General features: G+C 40.4%; 1 protein-coding gene across 1 annotated transcript; it reads right to left on the bottom strand.

Moving 5' to 3' along the window:
* Window positions 1–10,742: 10,742 nt before the first annotated feature.
* On the bottom strand, window positions 10,743–20,725 carry adra1b (adrenoceptor alpha 1B). Its single transcript, XM_022751859.1, has 2 exons — window positions 19,448–20,725; window positions 10,743–11,993 (listed from the first exon to the last, which is right to left on the bottom strand). The coding sequence occupies exons 1-2, from the start codon at window positions 20,418–20,420 to the stop codon at window positions 11,428–11,430; spliced, it is 1,539 nt and encodes a 512-aa protein (XP_022607580.1). The 5' UTR covers window positions 20,421–20,725; the 3' UTR covers window positions 10,743–11,427.
* Window positions 20,726–21,174: the final 449 nt, after the last annotated feature.

The raw sequence follows: 21,174 nt of genomic DNA, 5'->3' as shown, positions 1-21,174 counted from the left end.
ATGCTGCCAAGCCTGCCTCTACCTTTCCTTTCTCACATACTGTACTTCACCAAGTGTCCTCCCCACGTGTCAGAAATGTCAGACGTGTTTTTCCAAGACAATTTGTCACATAGTTTTAAGCTACAGTGTTAAAACCCCAAATATTTCCCTGCTCCTTTCATATCAAGTTTTTCCAGCACTTCTGTCATGTGTTCGGTTCACAAGTTTGAACATGTATGGTGTAGTAATGCTCAGAAGATAAAACACAGGCTGTCTTTGTACATGTTACCAACACCCTTTTAGTGGAGGTCATCTAGGTATTTTCGGCTTTTTGTAATCTTTTTTCTTTCTATCTCTAAGGTTCGGCGCTGATTACCAACTTTAAAGTAGAAAATAACCTTCCATGTACTGAAGTTATGGTATTTAATGAACTGCCTGAACCAACTGAAACCCAAACTATCTGAGGAGCAAACAAACCTCAACCAGTACACCAGACCACCATGAGAAAAATTACAGCACGTGCTCCAGCAGTTAGTGTTTGAGCGATTTGACACAGTTCTCCTGTCTGTCAGTCTTGCAGGGCTGCAACTAATGATTATTTTCATCATTGCTTATTCTGCTGATTATTTTTATGATTAATATATTATTTGGTAAGTCATGACAGCACAGCTGCCAGCTTCAGGATTTAGAGTGTTTATGTAGCACATGTTGGAGAGGTATAACGAAAAGTTTGAAAAAAAGGGCCCTGTTCAAATTAAGCAAAGTTGACTAATCATACTACAAATGTCAATGAAATATCAGACGGATCATGGTGAGAAGATGATTTAAGAGGTATACATGAAATGGTAACATAAATAAACAAAAATATAAACATAAGAAAAACATAAAACTGAAATATTAAAGCTTTTTTTATTTACACGTATTTATTTAATTGTATGCGGCCTGTAGACCAAGGGGGGCGGGCCCTGACCTCCTCTTACCTCCCGCGGTCTTTTGAAAAAGAGACTCTTGACAAGCACGACTAGGACTATAAACTCTGGAAAACCATAATTGATGAGAAAAGGCCTCTGAAATCGTAAAACTTGCTTTAGAAAAGACACTGAAGAGCCTCAATCCGAAATCATTCAAGAAGTTGTGCTCCATCCTGCGGCAGCAGTCAGGGACAGAGACGGTTTAGAGCTATTGCCTGCCTGTTTAGTGGCTGGTGGAAACCCCAGAGAGACCACAGACTGGCTGATGTCAATTTCATCCGCGCATAGAGCCGTGAGATCGGTTGTGAAATCGAAGCGGATGGACTGCCACGACCAGGCAAACGAGCTCGGTACGTCTTCGCACCATTTGATGCAGAATGTGACGCATATTTTTGTAAAACCTAAACAGAACATTTAGGCATAATCCTTAAGATTACTTGCATATGATGGGCGACGATGACCAGTTAATCAAATTTAGTGCATGTGACCTACACGGCTGAAGTTTCGAGTAAATAACAGAAACATTTGAACATCGCTTTGCTAACTTTCGTTGTCGGGCAGTGACGTCACTGCAAGACTCACTGATTATAATGAATGTCTGTTTGCTTCTAATGCTCAGTAGAAATAAGGAAATTAGTGAGAATCGGTTTTATTTTGGAAGCACGCACCGTTTGGCTTCATGGATGATGACAAAATTGAATTATCAGCTCTATTTCACCACTCCATTAATTTTATTGGCTAAATTTCATGGACTTACTCATAAAAACACATTTTTATGTAAAAAAACAAGGGGGTCAACAGTAGGTTACATTGACTTGATTCTGCTGAAATTCAAAGGCTATCAACTATTACTACCTGTTTTTAATTCTTCTATCTTTATTTGACCCGTAACACCCCCCTGTCTCAGAGTTGTTGTTTTTCCCCCTCTGGTTATGGTACTTTTGGGACACAAGCAAATTATATTTTTTTCTCCCTTTCATACCAGTAAAAAAAGGAGAAAAAAAATCTTGACTCACTTCTGGTGTAATTTTGGTCAACCAGTTGAAAAAATTCAAATGGTTTCTTGAATCATATTCAGAAAATCTGTAAATTAAAATCCAATTTAATTTTTTTGACACTATTGTACTGATTCATTAATTTTATTTCCGTCAGCTACTGCAAGTCTTCCTGGTCTGGGGTTCACAGTCATTTAATGTGATACACACCTCATTTAACAACCAAAATGACAAACCTAATGTAATGTGTGATGAATGAATGAATGGGCTACACTTTGAATGTGGAAGGAAATATGTGTAGTATTTTGTTAGGCAACTCTTCTTCAAATGCGGTTAATCATCAATGAGTATTTTTCTGTCTTTCTTCCCTCAGAAGAGAACTTTCTGGATGAATATAGAGATCAGCTGATTGAAATAGTGATGAACATTAACCCAATTTTGATGACCTCCTTGAGCAGAGGCTTATTCCATACAAAAGATCTTCCCTTATCTGAGATTTCAAAACCTCTCAGGAAAAGATGAGGGAGATCATAAAGTATTTGTGGAGAGCTGGGTGAGTCACAGACAAAGTTCTACAACATCCTGGAGAGACATGAGGACATCTCATCAAGTACATTGAAACCATAAACACACAGGGTTTTGCTTTTGGCTTTTTGTGCAAATTGCTTTTTAGTGCATACCTTTCTTTTAGTGTACACCAATGTGAGGCAGAATTATCTACTTCAAAATGTGTGTTTCCATGAGACTGCAATGATCATGAGTGAGCAATCACAGCTGTCCTTTAAGGTTTCAGATTGCTCACTGTGTTGTTTCTCTGGAAAGGTTCTGAAATCTCCAGGATGGACGTGAAAGTGAGTAGATACTTTGCTGTTTGAAACATTATTAGTGAATTGTGGATTGAGAATTGCCTCTTATCTTGATTTTGAGACTTATGAATTGATGATTATATTCAAGAGTCAATATTTACGTGGACATAATTTGAGATTTTCTTTAAAAATAAATACAAGTCAAACTTTAAAAACCCCAGCAGATAATTTGGCAATACTTACCTTGTTTTGAAGAGATATCTGAACTTTAAATACTCTTTCATCCTGCCACTACAAAAATATTGTACTATTGTTAAAAATATAGTATATAGTGAATCCATAGCAAATTAGACTTTTAACCAGTTTCAGAAAATGTCACCCGATTCCTCGAATTTACCAATGGCAAGTGGGAGTGGTCCTGCTAAGGGTGACCGGATTAAACTTGACCCTGGAATGAAGCGTGTGGATGCTGAGGATGCTCCAACTTACAGGTAAAAAATATCCTCAAAACCATGTCACAGCAATCAGGAATAATGGAAAAAAAAACCTGTGGATCTTAGAGATTTTCACTGAAGGAAAACTAAGGTCTTTTTCAGTGCTGTTACCATTAATAACATTGCATTATTCCACTTACCGTCGTAATGCCTCATTTTACAGCAGATAAAAACAAGGCAGATTCTTTTTTTTTCATTTCTGTTTGTCTTGCAGTATTTCAGTGCAATGGAGACCCAAACTTACAGCACATTTTTTCCTTTCCAGTAGTCAGTCTACAGTCTGAAGCAGGTAACTGTGAATGCAGCCTCTCTGGTTTGCACTGGGTCTGTAAGGGGAAGGTCAGCTTCAAGCACCACTTTGGCTCTTGGGAAGAACACAAGGAGAGAGTGCAAACCATGCAATACATGCCAGGATGTCCCCTAGTGGACATCACTGTTATTTCTGGAAAGTTAGATGAAGTGTATATGCCACACTGGATCTGCACAGGTAAGCAGACATACTATCATAATGAAAAAAAGATGAAACAACTATGTACACAGTGAGGTGAAAATCCTTTCTTCACTCATCTACTTTATCAAAGCAAAGAAATCTAGTCATCACTAAGTCTTCTCTCTTTCTTAAATGTCAGATTGATAGCACTCTTAATTTGCAAACAAAACACAACATTTCCATTAGAATATCATGTTTCCATCACAATAATGTATAATAGTAGGAAAGTCGCACTCGTCTTTTGTGCAGATGACAACCCTGCAATCTTAGGCAAGTTTGCAGTCCTACACATAGGTACCAGTGGAGATGTTGTGGAACAACCGTCTGAGGTCACACCAACCCATGTCAAGTTATCCGAGCCAGTTTCCTCTCCAAGAGGAGTCCTGATGAGAATGGACTTTCCTGTGAAATTTAACTATAACAAAGAGTTCCTCACTCTACATGTTTATTTGATTCCTCGTGACCCTGCTCTACAGGAGGTTATTGTTTATCCTACTGTCACCATATTTATTCATATTTGAAAACACAGAAAATAAAGTTGGCTACTATAACATTGGGCACAATGTATTTTTCCCTACAGAAAATAAAAAACAAGGCATTGTCCAGTGGATACACAATGATCCCAAAGCCATACCCAGAGAAGTCCCTGAAAATGTATGACAGTTGATCCGGACAATGCAGCAGTTTACTCTCAGGTATGGTTTGAACTTTCTTTCACCTATTAAATCTCAGGTAACTGTGGTCCAGATGTTGCAGGATGAGAGTACTATAAGTATGTGACTTACACGGGCTCAGGTTGTTAATGGTAAAAACAAAATCACCATCACAAATATAAATGATTATAATATAGCCAATGGCTTTGGGTCTCAAGATGTGGTTGAAATATATTCTGTAATATCTATTTTTCAAAGACCATATTGCGTACAGAGGTTGTTGGTGTTAATTATTTTTAGCCTGTTATTTCAAGATTTGTTATCTCACTAAATTGGTTTCTTCAGGATAAAAAAATAAATAAATATAAGCACTTTTTAGTTATTTTCAGATCATGAGGATATTAATATAAAAACAAACAAACATGGCTGCAGTTATAATTCAGCAGTCTACAGTTAAAGCAGTAGTTTGACAGTATGTCAGTGTGAATATTTTGTAGCAGTCTGAACAGGATTTATACAGACACTTTTTAACAAAATGCCAAACTAACAGCAGCACTGTAGGGGTGTGTTCACCTGCTAAATATAATTGAAACAGATGCGAAACAACGGCTTGCTCGCTTCTTCACTGCTGCTGTTACATAACTGAAGCTGAAACTACTTTTATATATTTTGTGGCTCAGCGAATCACTCGCCTTCAAAGTCTTGAGTGTTTTAATGGAGCACAGTGGGGTGATTGTGACAGCTGTCATTCCAGGAGCATGCATCTGGATTTAAGGCTGATAGGTTACCTATATCACTGCCTTGCAATATTAGTGACATTACGTTAACTTCAGAGTAACCTGATTGTTTGCCATTATAGGCTTTCTCTGACATGGAACACAAGTAACAACATAGCCGTGTGAGTGAATGAACCAAAGGGTTTGAAAAGTGGAAAAATGGGCAGCCAGCGTGTCCTTCAACGGTCTGTCTGTAGTCTCCTCTTGGTATAAGGTGTATAATGTAGTGTGAGCAGTGTTTTTTTTTTTTTTTTTTTTTTTTTTAACAATGTAAAGCACGCACAGGACGTCACCGATGGGCTTTGAAAGGTGGATTAGGAGCAATTACAAAATATTAAATCTTCCTAGTCTTTGGTGCCATTCCAGCTGGTAGCACCTTAGGCGACCACCTGGTTGGCTTATGCCTAAAGCTGGCTCTGTCTTTTAGAAATGAATTTTGCAGCCTGTAGATGGTTAGCTAAGCTTAGGGAAACAGCTAGTCTGGCTCTGTCCAAGGGTAACAACATCCACCTGCCAGCACCTCCAAAGCTCAGTAATTAATACCTTATGTCTTTTTTCACTGCGCCTAGCCAGGGTTATTCCTTGGACAGAGCCAGAGTCAGGCCAGCTGTTTCCTCTTGCTTCCAGTCTTTGTGTTAAGATAAGTTAACTGAGTTCTGGACAGAGATGAGAGTGGCAAAAGGGCATACCTCTTAAAATGTCAAGTTTCATCTTTAACATTATAATTCCCAACCTGTAAATGTATTTTATCTGGCAAAATGCAGCTCCTGTATTTCACTTTGGCTCCCTGTCTGAAGATGTCTTCGATTAATTTAGAATATGTAATTATTTTATTTACTTAGTTGGATTCATTTTAAAGTTTGACCCCACATGGCACAAATTCTAATTCTGCTACTTTTCTCTAAATATATTTTTTTCACAGCCATTAAAACTCAAATATGAAAGCAGTAACCTAAATTTCTACGAAATGTTCATTGACCATCCAGACAGTCACTTCAAGCTCACACTCATCAATCTGGACAAAAGATGGCATGTGCGATTCGAAACGGTAATTGGTTACAAAAGGATATTATACATTGTTTATTTATGTTACTTATGTATCACTCTTATTTAGCTCAAAAGCCTTGTTACTGTCTTAAGTTGCAAGATGTGAAACCACTAAATCAGCCAAATGATTTTACACATCAGTCTGTTTCCAGGTGTTGGGGAGTACTACTGTGTGTGTGTGTGTGTGTGTGTGTGTGTGTGTGTGTGTGTGTGTGTGTGTGTGAAAAAGTTGTGTAAAGCTGTTTGTGGCTCTTTGTGAAACCTGATGAATTGTCTCAAGTGATGTCGGCATCAGTTGTTGCTGAAGACTAGACTGAAAAAAAATAAAAAATAAAAATCAGGATGTGGCGTAAGAAAGAAGTGAGCTTACAAACCCTCTGTAGTTCACTCCTCATCTCTGCATTACTTTATAGATGCTACTAGCATAACACACCCGAATCTCCAACTGACCTGTTGGTGGTCACGTTGCATTGTTGGTAATGTAGCCACCAGATTTAAAGTGCCATCCTATTAACACAGGTGAGTGAGAGGAACAATCATTCAGAGAAATCAGATTTTGAATAGTGATACTGTATTTTGGTGTTCCCTCAGTGTTCAAGGAAGATTGTGGACCGAGGAAATGAAGAATGAAGATGCTAATTTACTTTGAGTCTATATCAGGTATCAAACATCGTAAAACAGTTTTACTACAAATGCACCAAAAATACATTCATGAAAATCACTTGCCCTAAAGTCACATTTTATATACAAATATACAGTGTAATATTATATATAGTGTACATATTCTATACTAATGCTTTCTGTAAATGTGTAATGCAAAAAACGTTTATATACAACATGTCTGTGTACAACTAGCAAATACGTCTTAAAGGAAACTTAATGCTGCCTGGATTACATCTATGTTCTTTATCAGCTTCTGAGTGAATCAATGTGTCCGCTAAGCGTTCCTTGTCAACACGACAGTTTTTTTCCCTACAACATTTGCAGCTATGTGACTAAAGCAAGAACAACACTTTGATTGTTAATATGTTTACTCAACTCAGAGCATTTAATTAAAGCTGCTGTAATCAGTACTTCAGTATTTCTTCAGTAACTATGTGTCAGTATTATCACTTGTTTTGATGACAGCATTTTCCCCTGACTCTGCAGTTCCCTTCAGCTCGATGTAAAGGATCTTAATGTCTTTCAGCTTGTTGGTTTGGTTTCCATGACTCCTCTCTTATCAGTCAGATGTCAAACAAAGTAAACAGCTCACTAGTGAACATAGTGGGGCATAGTGGACTATTTTCTTGGACTTTTATTATTTCACTGTTATGAAAATAATTTTCCAAAACAAAAACTTGTTTTTGTTGTTGGTGAAATATTTCTGTAAGACACAGAAGGAGGGAGGGAGTTTTAATGTATGTACTATATCTGTGCAATGTATTTGTTTTTTGTTTTTTTATGATATTTATCTGAATTACACTTCTTTTGCAGTAACATCATTTTATAAACAGATTTCATTACAACTGGATGTTTCTTTTCTTGCCATACATGAAAGTATGTTTTCATCTCTTCTGGTATCATTGACATTACAAACATTACAAGAAAGAAAGAAAGGAAAAAAAAAAAAAGACGTAAAATGGGTTGATCCTCAACTCAAAAATCTAGAAGTTGTAAGAAGAATGTCAAAGGGGAACTTCCCCTATATTAGGATCTCAACAGTAGGAGTACTACTCATACATATGAAACTGCTGTATTATGTGATTCTGAAATGAGCTTACCAAATGTGTCATCAGGGTTATCTTGGCTTTGGCCTGAGACTGCAAATTAATAACAGAAAGTAGTAGTTTAAAAGACTTTGCTATCTTCCAGGATGGGAGAGTCTAATGAAATATGCTATCTAATCAGTATATCTCAGTCTCTAATGCACCAATTTTGGTTCTATTTCTCATCGGCGGGACTGACGAATGACTTGCTGCTGATTGGTTAAGGTAAGACAAAACAAAATAACCCTCCTTCCAATAAAGAAATTGGCTCACATTATCAGGCTAATACACAATGATCATCTTGTCTCCAAGATAACAAAAGTATGTATTTGTGTGAGGAATCCAAATCTGCTCTGAACTGCCTATTCTGAATCCCACAGTCTAACATGGCTATAAACATGACATAATTCTTGTCGAATAATGCACAGATGGACCACGTTCATACAGAAGAAAGGAAGCCAACAGAACAGGAAGACCCACCGTTTTAGCCACGTTTAAGCCACGTTTATCTTCTTCCTCAGAGAATGGGCAGAGTGGTTATGGACTTGTCAGGAGGAGCCAGTCCTCATGGTGCTCAGGTTCACCTGTAGTCACCTATTATGGTGCACAATTGTATGGATCCACCTTGCTTGTTTCAGGGCAGCCATGAAAATTTTCTCATAGGCAAATAGTGTGGATCTCCCACTGGGATGAAGGAGCAGATAGTTAAGGTTGCAAAGGCATAGGGGACATGAAACGTGGCCATACAGCTCTGAATATTTTGCTGTGTGCTCCTGCTCAACACAGAGTACATGCCGAGGGAGACGCAAAGGGAAGAGATGGCCATAGGCAGAATGCACCAGCACTGCAACCAAGAAGTCCACCACTGACAGTGAAACCACAAAAGCATTGATGGGTGTCTGGTAGCCTTGGAAACATGCCACTGCAGCCATGATGAAAAGACTGATGGCTAAGATGGGGGAACTTGAAACTTCACACAGCAATTATGACATTTCACAGAAATGGTTAATATAAATTACATCAGCTCATACATGTTTTTTTTTTTTTGTATTTTTCAGTCCTTGCCTGTAAAAAAGTAGGATATACTAGGATATACTTCATACGAGAACAATGAAAAGCTTCATATTTCTTCTATATCTTTTCAAAAATTATTCTGTTTCAAGCCTCTAGGCCTAATATTATGGGAGCATGGGACTTAATAGTTAACTTTTTCACTGCCACCCATAATCCTCTCTAAAAGGAAACTGGGGAAATGTGCTTTAACTCTTTAATGTGAAACAATAGAAAACATACTGAAACATTTTGATGCCTAAAAAAAACTTTCAAAACTATACCAAACAGAGCTGAATCTTATCTGAAGCCTCTCACATCCTATTTGTCTGGGTTCAGAAGTGCCCACCCCCCTTGTCTGCTCTCATTGGTCATGGCACACGCCTGTCTTCACAAAGACTGTGACAAACAGCAGCTTGTCATCCCGCCCTCCTTAGGTACACTCCATATCCTCACCCAGGCCTCCTGGAGTGACATCTGAACAGATATTTGCAGGGGGACCTCCATTTTGTAGCCAGAAAGCTAACGAAAACAATCGTACCCGCTGCCACAGGCGCACATGTTGCAGGAAGAAGAGACGAGTGAAGTGCTGAGAGAGCTGCAGTGGATAAAGAATTGCTCCATAGTCTGCTATGGATTGTCATGAACATATTGATAACTCGGACTACTTTTCTGAAAAAACACTTTGGATGTTTGTGATCTGTGGACCCTTAACGACTAAAGGAATATAAATAACGGAGGAATCGACACAATTGCACTTCTAGGACTCTTAAAAGGTAAGGATCAACACCGTCCAGCTGGTTCTGCCCATACATAATGCTTGTAGATATTAAATCATATTCATGTGCTTATGGTTAGCGCAAAATTTGCCGAATATAAGAATCGTAGAGACTCTGGCCGATCCTACGAGATACACCCTGACTATTTTGACAAAAGTTGAAGCATTTACTCCTTCAGAACATGTTCCCTAATGGGCCGTCCACGGGTCACCGGGATAAATATAAAGTACAGTATTACACCTGTGTGAAGTGCTTATGACCAAGCTGAACATTTGACCCAGACTTGATTTGAACACACAACCTTCTGAGCTGGAGTTATACACACAACCGTAAGCCACAGAGTCTGTTTGAAAGTTGCCAAATTATCAACAAATCCACCAACAAACCAAGCACCGGTGGTAAGGGTTACCTATACATCGCACCACAGACTCTGACACAGTACTTTTAACAGGTCCATGAATCTGCTCAGACCTTAACAACACTTTCGAAACACTGTCTATTGCAAATCCAGTGTTAGGTTCATGAAAACTGAGAGTGCAGCGTTGTGTTTGTGTTCAGTTGGGGGTATATATTATTATAACGTAGTAAAGATATTATATCATGAAATAAGTAGACAGTGTGGACATTAAATGGATAGTTCCCAGACTTAAACACACTCGGTAGGCTGCTGATGACCAAGCAAAGATTGACATGATTAGAACACACAAGCTTCTGATCTGGAGTCTCATGCACTACCATTGCACCAGAGAATCTGTTCAGGTCTTCCAGTTGGTCCGCTAAACCATTGACAAACTAAACACTGGTGGGAGGGGTTAAATTAATAATATTTAATTCTAATTGTTACACAAAACTATGTTCCATGTCTCCTTTAAATAAATAACTTCCAGTTCTTGGTCTTTATTTACCATTTACTGACAATAACACCAATGATAATATTTAGTGACGCGAGTTCTTTACACATCCAGAGAGTTCACATCCAATGTTCTAAGTTTATTCGGGTATTAATCACATTTCTGATATCAATATTCAGCACTTTTTGAGCATCAAACATACAAATAAGATATCTGAGGATTGTGCGCACAGCAGATAAACCAGGTTATACTTTATTTCCACAACATACCATGAAGATATCAAGTGACTGCAACAGAAAGGTGATCATTTGTCTTATCACACATTTTACAGGAGTCAGGTTTTTTGTCATGTTTAGTCTTTTTACAGGGCAGACATAGATTTTCAACTGAAAGGGGTGAAGGCAGGTGGTGCCGGATACTGAAATAATGTCCTTTTTCCTTTGAATTTCATTTTTGTTTAATCAAAATGCATGCACTGGTGCCTTTCCAGTCCCAACAGAGATTTTTGATTAGCTGTCAAACCCATACTGTCCATTGACAGAAACCTTCCTGTCTTTGTCAACCACAGATACAGTAAAATAGGACAAAATACCTGTGATACAGCAGCATAGTCAATACTTCACCTTACATTGACCACTAATGAGAATGACAATCCACTGACTGATGAATGATCATGGGACCATGTACAGTGAATGCAGTAAACCTGTGTGAAATCCTACATCCACACTCTGTAGGTGACTTCATCCCCATGAGGAATGAACAAGTCACAGCTCAGTAAGACTCAACAGTCACACCTTGTCCTCAGGCATGATGCTGTCTTTGTTGACCCCTCCCTTGTCTCTGTTCTTACCAAAGGAGAAAGAGAAAATACCACTGGTAGTCTCCTCAGCTGGTTTCCCTCCTCTTACCTCCCCTCTCAGAGCTCTCTGCTGGTAGTCTGCAGGGCTGCCAGGCAGCAGATTAGGTGTGGAGGGAGTCGGGGTGGTTGCCCCCCAGATGTATAATGTTTCCCCCTCAGGGCAAGGTGGGAGACCCTTGCTCAGGTAGCTGGGGCTCGGACTGGCAGATGACGGCAGGGTACGCTGGCTGCCGTTCAAGCAGCTGGAGTTGTGATCCGCAGAGCCTTTGCGTGAGTTTCCAGAGGAGCTGAAGTTGGAGGAGCGGTAATTGTACGCGCTCCAACCAGGACGTTTACGCTGGTGACACTGGCATCTCAGGATGCGAATGAAGGCTAGCTTGAACTCACGATTGTAGCAGGGGTAGATGATGGGGTTCAGACAGCTGTTGAAGTATCCCAGCCAGAAGATCACTTTAAAGAGGAGATCAGGTGGGCGCAGGTTTGCATTAAAAGACCCTGGAGACAGCAGAATAGAGAGAGAAAATGGAAATATTTCATTCAGTCATTAGCATGCAATTGTTTAAATCTCAAGTTAAAGCTCAAGAGTTCAATGAGAAGATCAATACCACTGTTGTGTCTAGCATAGAGCTAGAGCCTGGAGATGACTAGATGATACTGGAAATATTACATTTTGAAACTACATAGATGATGTTTTTAATATGGACTGGTTTCATCATATCGGATGTCTGTTCTGCTTAATCAGTGTCAGTATCAGTGCATCCCTGCTACTAATACATTGACTGAAAGTATAATGTTAGGATGTGTTGCTGTCTACTTTGCCCAGTAGGTGGCAGCATTGATTGAGAATAACATACAGCCTACAGTCTGCGACTGTGGGCAGGCAGAGAAAAAAGCAACAGAATAAAAGATCAGAGCAGATAGTTTGACACATTGTTTATCATTAATGAAAGACCTTGTACTTAGGAGGATCTTCATAAGCAAATAAAGTGCTTCCTTTTCAAAAAGTATTGTTGCTGCCCTCTCACAGTTCTTTTAAAGCACTTTCATAACAACACCGAGAGAGTGGGATGACCCTAAATTCCATTTTAGATAAATACACTGTGGGAGAGATGCACTGCTTTGAGAAAAGCTTAGACAATTCAGATGAAATGAAATGGCAGCCATTTCTCTGAGAGACTATGAAGGTTATAGGCTACGTTACCAAAACAAGCCAGTTTTTGCACCTGCAGATAGTGTCAGGTAGTGTTGTTGGTGCAAAACAATTAGCCTATAGGTACATAGCTGAAGTTGTGTGTGCAAATGTGTGTATTAGTAAGATTCAGCAAGACTTTTTTTTCACGATTAGTGACAGTCCTAATGATGGAAATAACAACATTGCAAGATTTTAAAGCAGGTTTGTCTCGTATGCTAATGGGGGTATTTAGCATGCTCTCGCTAAATTGCATTAATCTACCCTTGCGGTGCTTCTTCTCCCACTGTGGCCAAGCTTAAATAGAGGAAGAATATCTTACAAGCTAATGAGGTGAGGGGGGAAGCCTGAGGATAGAAACAGGGAATTAATAAGAACAGCAAGTGTGAGATTAGTGTGAAAGAAAGAAAGACTGTGTGTTTGTATGTGCCGGCAGATGTGATGATTTACATCAACCCGCATTCTTAAATTAATATCAGATTCCTGGAGAGACTGGGGATGCACTATAATCTCAGGATTTCAAGTTTGAAATTACCTCTGGTAAGATATTATAGGCAGAAAGACACCTCAGCTGGCTTCTTTATGAATATCAGATCACCAGCTTTATCAATTATTTTAAGTGGTACATGATACCTACATAGCCTTGGTGTGAAATGTTGCAGGCAGAGGGAGTCACTTCCATTTTATTCCTTGAAAATAATCAAAAACATCCCACACTTTTTCAGTTTGATGCTACAAACTGTCCGCATACCTGCAACTATGGAAAGATGACATCACAGTGGCTCTATGGAAAACCATTCAGGATTCGGAGAAAACACATTCACATGCAACGACACACACGCAGACACACACACACACACGCACACACACACGAAGACAATAGTCCAGTCATTTGGTTAACCTGAATTAAGGTTTTTGAAGAAATATCACCTCCAACTTTCATGTAACTCAGTGTCTCATAAATGACAGCAATACAGCTGTGTGTATGTGTGTGTATGTGTGCGTGTGTGTGTGTGTGTGTGTGTGTGTGTGTGTGTGTGTGTGTGTGTGTGTGTGTGCGTGCGCACTCTGGCTGCGAGCCTGTGAGATGAAACTAGAGAATGCTGTCTGAATGTGTCTTGGCCTCCTGTACTGTAGATGAATGGGCCTCTTCTTAGAGGCTGGTATTTTCACATGCTATTTTCGCTTCTGAACAGCCACTTTAATGTGATTACATAACTGTGTGAGTTATGCCTGTGATTGGGATACAGAGTAGTGGGTGGTAAAATTTGGTCATTCTTTAATTTCTCTCTGTCTCTCTGTCCATCACCCTTTGTCTGTCTGTCTTTCTTTGATAGTAACTGGTTGGAAATAATGATAACTTCCTGCACTACAAGTCCAATATATTCTTCTGATCAAACTGATCACAAACAAAAAACAAACCATCAAGAGTTTTGTATTTTTACCTGATAAATGACTAAAACAATATTGACCTAATCAGTGGATGGAGTTTCTGTTGTGACTGATTAATCAACTTTTCAACATTAGATAATGGTAGTAATAGTACATAGCTCATTGTAATATAATAATAATGCTCTTGTGTAAAAAGCTGTGTGACGTTGGGATACCAAGATCCCAAGTTCTGCTTCTTTAAACATCAATGAATATTTCTTTGCTGTGTGCTGCAAGGCTGGAACATTAACTATTAACATTAACATAACAATTATTTTCAATAGTAAGATTCATTTGTTGATTATTCTGTCAATTAAAATGTTAAAAAATAGTGAAATGCCCATCAAAATTAGCCCTAAATTGCATATTTTATCCAACAAGCAGTCAAAAACCCAACGTTTTTTTTTTTTTTTTTACAATTATGTAAAACAGAGAAAGGTACGAAAACTAGAGAATATTTGTCATTTTTGCTGTAATCATTTCAGCTCTGCTTTGTGCCATGACAAATTTATAAGTAATCTATCTTTTTATTCACATAACAGACTGATGTTATTAGTCTTTCCAAGTGAGGAAATCTTGTGTAGGACAGAACTCACTGGCTCTCTCACAGTGAAGTCTCTTTGTTTAGTCAGGAGATGAGGGGCCTAAGAAACAAGACTTGGCCAAAACCTAGTATATGGATCCCGTATAGTCAATGCACTATGCGATATTGAGGACGTAGTTGAAAACTGTTGTGGAACTGCTGTAAACAACTGACGTCATCATGTCCTATTTGCATTCAGCCTAGTGTCAGCCAGTTTCAGCCCTTTATCTGTTTGCTTCTCTCTGTGAATTCTCATTCACGTGTTTTTCTATTTTCTGTTGTCAGACATTGGAACAAGTTTTAAATAGTGATTGAAACACGGCCCATTAAGACTACATGTTAACTTTCAAACCATTTACAAGCTGCTGCTCCACTGCTAAAATCCTGATTTTATAACCATTATGTCGTCTGACAAAATCATTAAACACACAAATTAAAGACAAAGACTGTGCCGTGATTTTGGCTGTATGTACTTGTAAAATGATCAGTAAGAGAGAAGTTAGAAGCAACTGAATTTCTTTCTTATTTTGTCTCTCACACAGCGCACATGTTCATGTTTATATGTTTAAATTCGGAGTGAACGTGTTCCATTTTTGTCCTTTGAAGAGTGTTTATGTTGAAAGGCTATAGTATAAACGGCAGAGGATGCAAGAAGCTTAGCTGTAAGACAATAGATAACCGTGGGAGGGTTATTGTTGGTGGTCTCACTGCTTCTGCTCAGAGAAATGTTTGCACCTCCTTCCTCAGGACAGGCACATGCACCCACATCTCACTATGGAACACAGGAACATCTTAACAAAACAAGGCATCCTGTTATTCTCGCTAATCGGAAGAAGTGATGCCTATTCTGTGCCATGAAGAACACACACACACATACACACACACGCACAAACAATTTGCTCTCCAAAAACTCACACATCCCATTTCATAACACACCCATAAATATGATTACTATGTCTTGATCTAAAAGGACAGAAGTGTTATTGGCCTTGCAGATTGCTTTCAATGAAACCATAGCATGAAGCTATTTTTGGAAAATTGGTTTGACATCCCAGGGACCCTTGTGGTCACCCCCGCTGCCCCGTGGCCCCTCCAGCTCAGCTCTGCCACTTCCTTTCTTCTCCATCGCTTTGACACTTAGCACTCTCATTATTCTTCCCCTTCAAAAACCATTTCAATTACCCCCAGAGCACAAGGGCCGGCCAAGCTCAGTGTAACAAAGAAAGCAAATGCGCCATACACATACATGTGTGAGATGCGCAGATGCACACAGACACAGTATGTCTTTCAAAACCACATACAGTATACATGGAAACAATTGCTTAACACCTCCAAGTGTTGTGTTCTCTCACATTTGAGCACACTGCTTGCACCAGTTGCTAAATGGGAGCCCTTCACAGGACATTAGTGCCTGCGCTGCGTGTTAAAGAGCTGCAGGAAAATGCATGCAGTGAAATAGCACGTGTATCCCCCCGAGGACTAATGATTTCTCTTTGGCTGAGTTGGGAGATGAGAACAAAAGAAAACAGCTCATTCAAACACCTACATGAAGACAAATTCTTCCACTGAATCTGCAGTGGTCTCCATGTTTCTCCATACAGAGCCAAACACTGACTGCTTCCACTGCGCCTGTCCTTGTCTTACATGATAGTTAACAACGAAAGTATTTTGAGTGAAGGACTCTTGGTAAGGAAAGACAAGAAAAATTAATTATCTGATGATGTTACTTTGAGTTTTCGAAAATTGCAATGAGTATTTTTCACTATTTTCTGATTTAATAGTCGTTTTATAGACCAAGCGATTCATTGTGTAATTGAGAAAACAATTAACACCCAATTGTGTGTGTGTTTTTGGAAGAGTAAAATCCAACACTGTGTACAGTGGCTGAGAAACATCTGGTAACAGTTTCAGGGATACCTATATTGGTATAAATAATAATAATAATAATAATAATAATAATGATAATATATTTTATTTATAGGCAGACAAGGACACCTTACAACACACAAAAGAAGTAAAATAGCAACAGACAGTAGGTATAAAAGGTGTTTCAAAATATTTCGTGTTTGACATTTTTGTCATCTACAGTATTTTGGTGTATTTTTTGTATCCCACACTACTGCTCAACATACTGTTTTAATCAGTGAGACCTACTTGTGACACAGTGCAGTTTGAGAGGTTAATAAGAGTGTCAATGAAAAGAAAGAACATGGTCCTCGGTTGCTTTGATTGGCTGGAAGGTTTGGCTTCTTAAAAGGCCTTATTTGGTCAATGTCTGTACTAGTCACTGATTATTACTGTAATTAAGTTTTTATAGTGTCATTTTTTTCATAATGTGATACAAGAATTTGTTCTGAAATAACTTAAACTTTAGATATGTCACTCGTACTGACAAACAAGCCAAGTTAGACAGCGCTCAGTGAGTGTGTGTGTGAAATTTTGGGCTGCTTTTTCTCCAAGGAAGCTTGCCTGGAATAACACTAACTTAAAAACTTTGATGTAGTGTTTATAGTGCTGGAGTCTGTATACCTTACTTTGCTCCAAGTTAAAGGCGTAAAAGGAGACACGATAATTCACAACCTGGAAAAGAATGACCCAAACTGTGGGAGTGGTGGCCACATGCTTGCCATTTATGTACAAAAACAAAAACAAGGTATTTACAGGATCTGAATCAGATTTGGTGAGGTGCATGATTGTGGAGGAGCCAGGTCACATATTTCTTTAAGCTTCATAACTGGGAGTCAGAGGTCAGAGTGGCCCTTGCTGGGATCATCTAGTGGTGACAGAGTAGAGAGAGAAGCAGCTGCAGCCACGATGACACGATACATGAACATACTAACATACATTCACGCAGTTAAAGACATAAATATGTGCCATCCGCTGCCACCAGCGCTCACACACCGCGCCAAGCAGAAACTCCCACATACATATTAGTGACAGTATCCAGAGGAAGTAGCAGGGTAATAACAAGTGTGAGACAGGAAATCCCACTCTGTGGGTGGAGGCTAATGAATACTAAGGGAGTAACATTAGGCGAGTGCCACTGCCCTATCAGACTTGTAGTATTTAAGTTCAGACGTGATTCACACCAGTGAGCAGGGCCCCAAACTCACAGTGAGAAACAGCAATGTTTCCCCACAAATCCCCATTCGGAAGCAGAAGAGGCTTTAGAGTTGGAGAAGAGAGCAGTTTCAGTGTCCTGCTTTGACTTAGTGGATGTATAGTGGTAGCATTATGTGGAATTCCCCGTCAGACGACCATTAAACATGTTTGTATGCTTTTCTTTTATGTGCCTCTGAGGCCAGTTGTAAGGTTGCACTGGTGCTTTGTCACAATGTATCAGTATGCTGCACCAGAGATTCTGCAGAGAAACGCACCCTCGGGAGGTTTCTTGGCAGTTTGTTGATTAGTGTTACATAAACAGACCCCCTCTGAACCCCCTCCCCCAACTCTGCTCTCCGAAGTCTCTGTAAATCTGGACTTTGGAAAATTGCATTTGTTACGTGCTTTTGGTATCTCACTGACAATACCTCAAGGCAAATAATCCCTGCTATGTGACACTGCATAGTGATCCTGCCCCAGGTACTAATGTGAGTGTGTCCATGTGAGGATGTGATGAGCTTTAGCTTAAAGCCAGGGGCATAAACACATTCCCCATGTGACCACCGTAAATACATGCACACGCAGGGACAAACACACGCTCACATTAATTTACAGTCACAGCCCAAAGTGCCACATGGGATCCTGGCAATCAGGGAATCAGGCAAACCATGATCTGAAACACGGCGGCCATACTTGTAGTTCAGACTCTGCACAGTGAGCCCTTTTGCCCAAACTTCATCACTAAATAAAGACTTAATGTTTTCTTAACCTGCCCACTACAACACAGCACGACATGTGCATTTCACCACAGAATATATTGTTACATTTCCTCTACAGTTTTTTAAACGGCCATGTCAGTGGGGTGTTGAATGCTTGCCAGCCTCAGTGGCATCAGGGAGCCTGGACAGGCCCCACGGGCCTCTGACTCAACTGACCAGAGCAGAGGGAGACCACATATTCTCCACTTGACACACACAAGGAGTGTACTTGTTATATCAAGAGAGATTAGCTGAGTCCCAGGGAATAATGCAAAGATAACACTGATAATGTTTGGATAAGCTTGTGAAGAATTCCTCCTCAGACTCCTAAAAACATGTTTTTATCCCTTATAATGGGCCCAGAACTTAAAGACTTCGAAGTTAGTATCGCTTTGGGTTTACCCAGTAAATGGCGCAGAACTGTCTCTATGATAAAAATATGATGCAAACTAACTTAATTTCACATACAGTGACTGTGAATTCAGAGAAATAATATAGCTCCACTCCTACTGCGTAATATAGATTAAATGCGGCAGTAATATATGAGTGATGTTATTTTTTATTCCTGCTGTATGAAATGACCACTCCAGTATATCAAAGCCCACTCATAGGTTTGGTGGCAATTCAAGGTAGAAAATGCCACCCAGGAGACTCCCACTGCCAGCTCTAGATATGATTTACAAGGCCTGCAGCAGGCTCTAACAGCCACTGTTTAACTTCAGACATTTAGGTGACTGTAATATCCTTTCTGCAAGTCTCATTAACTAATTGAATATTATGAGGTTTTTTAATTGGAGTGTGCTGTGCAGGAAAGAGGTGTGGGTTGTATTTTTGTATATGACAACAGTGTAACAGAGCACGGAATGAACTGACCTACTGAACCTACCTATTGGTAAGGCGAGAAAGAAGGGCAGCCAACAAAGCGTAAACATGCCGACCACAACTCCCAAAGTTTTAGCTGCTTTCTTCTCCCGGGAGAATTTCAGAAGTTTCACCGTGAGGGAACTTCTCGCTTGGTGCGCGCGGCCCTTGCCCGTGCCTGAACTGGCGGACTCCTCCTGCACCTGAGAACCCTTGTGGATCCTGAGGGTCAGCTCGCTGGAGTTCATCCTCTCGCGCATCACACCTGCCTCCAGGTTCTTAGTGGTTCGTTTGGCGACTATGTACACGCGGCAGTACATGGCCAGTATAACGACAAGAGGGATGTAAAAGGAGCCGAGGGACGAGAAGAGCGCGTAAAACGGCTCCTCGGTGATGGGGCACTCCGTGTCGTCCGGCGACGGCGGCTGCTTCCACCCGAACAGAGGACCGATGGAGATGACCACCGACAGCACCCACACCCCGAGCATGGCCAGCAGAGCCCGCTTCTCCGTCACGATGCCCGGGTACTGCAGCGGGTGGCTCACTCCGATGTAGCGGTCGATGGATATTACGCACAGGCTCATGATGGACGCGGTGCAGCACAGCACGTCCACCGCTGCCCAGATGTCACAGAAGATCCTTCCGAATACCCAGTAGTCTAGGATCTCCAGAGTGGCGGACACCGGCAGCACCGTGGTGCCCAGCAGCAGGTCAGCGATGGCCAGGTTGATGATGAAGTAGTTCGTCGGGGTCCGCAGGTGCCTGTTGCACACAACGGACAGGATGACGAGGATGTTGCCCGCGATGGCGAACACGATGAAAACCCCCAGCACCAAGCCGAGCGGGATGGCTCGGGTGAGGTCCACCTCGCTGTGCTCCGTGTGGTTTCCCCTGGAGCTGTTGGTGAAGTTGACCTGGGAAGACGCACCCGGAGTCCCGTCGAGTTCCGAGGAACCATTTTTCCAAAATTTCGTGACATTGTCAGTGCTCAGACTCATTTTGACTCAAGAGGTCCTCCATAGCAGGCTTCAGATGACTTGTGACTGCAACTCACGAAAGAGCTTTACCAAACACAAATAAACTTCGTCTACATGGCCCAAGTCTGCATGGTTTAACCGCGCGTTTGCAGTTTCGTTTCCAAATCGGTGCTGAGATGCTTTATCAGAGAAAACCGTTCACTGAGCAGCCGAACAGTCCCCATGCAGTCCTCCCTCCACTCTCCTGAGGGCTCAGTGGAGAAGTGAGGGGGGCAGCAGTTATCCCCTGCCTCCTCTCCACCACACACAGCTCTGCCATACATTGACCAAACATACCTAAACGCCAGTCTGTGAAGCGCACATGACGCGTCATTACACGAAGAGCCCAGACTCCACAGAAAATCCATAAAATATGTTTGTGTCATTTTACACAACTTTCCGGGATTAGGTGGAGAATTGCGCGTTTTGGGAGAAGCGCCTCTTTGGTGTCTTGTATTTGCTTGTCCTCGCTGTGGGAGGGAGCTTAACTGGACAATTCTGGGCTAAATAAGAGACTTTTGTGCCAAAAGCACCTTAACTTTGTTGTTGGTTTTTAGCTTGAGGTTCCTAAAAGGGTCAACGTGCTTTAATGGCAGTGGAAAAAATATATATTTAATACAAAAACTTTGATTCAAGGTATGCTTCATTTTCCAGTGTAAATAACCTTTGAAATAAGATCTGCTCAGTTTCGTCTCTGAGTGGTCCCTGAAAATATTTAACAATATAAATAATATGT

The sequence above is a fragment of the Seriola dumerili genome, unplaced genomic scaffold (genome assembly GCF_002260705.1).
Source record: "Seriola dumerili isolate Sdu_G_001 unplaced genomic scaffold, Sdu_1.0 BDQW01000161.1, whole genome shotgun sequence".
Classification (NCBI taxonomy): domain Eukaryota; kingdom Metazoa; phylum Chordata; class Actinopteri; order Carangiformes; family Carangidae; genus Seriola; species Seriola dumerili.
Note: the sequence above shows the minus strand (reverse complement) of the source record. Positions and strands in the feature narration are given on the sequence as shown.

What these genes read in the sequence shown, in the direction of transcription:
- adra1b (XM_022751859.1), bottom strand. Translation starts at nt 20,420, where the DNA reads ATGAGTCTGAGCACTGACAATGTCACGAAATTTTGGAAAAATGGTTCC. An exon ending in CTTTCTCGCCTTACCAATAG is followed by an intron (nt 11,994 to 19,447) that starts GTAGGTTCAGTA and finishes TGCTGTCTCCAG; the next exon opens with GGTCTTTTAATGCAAACCTG.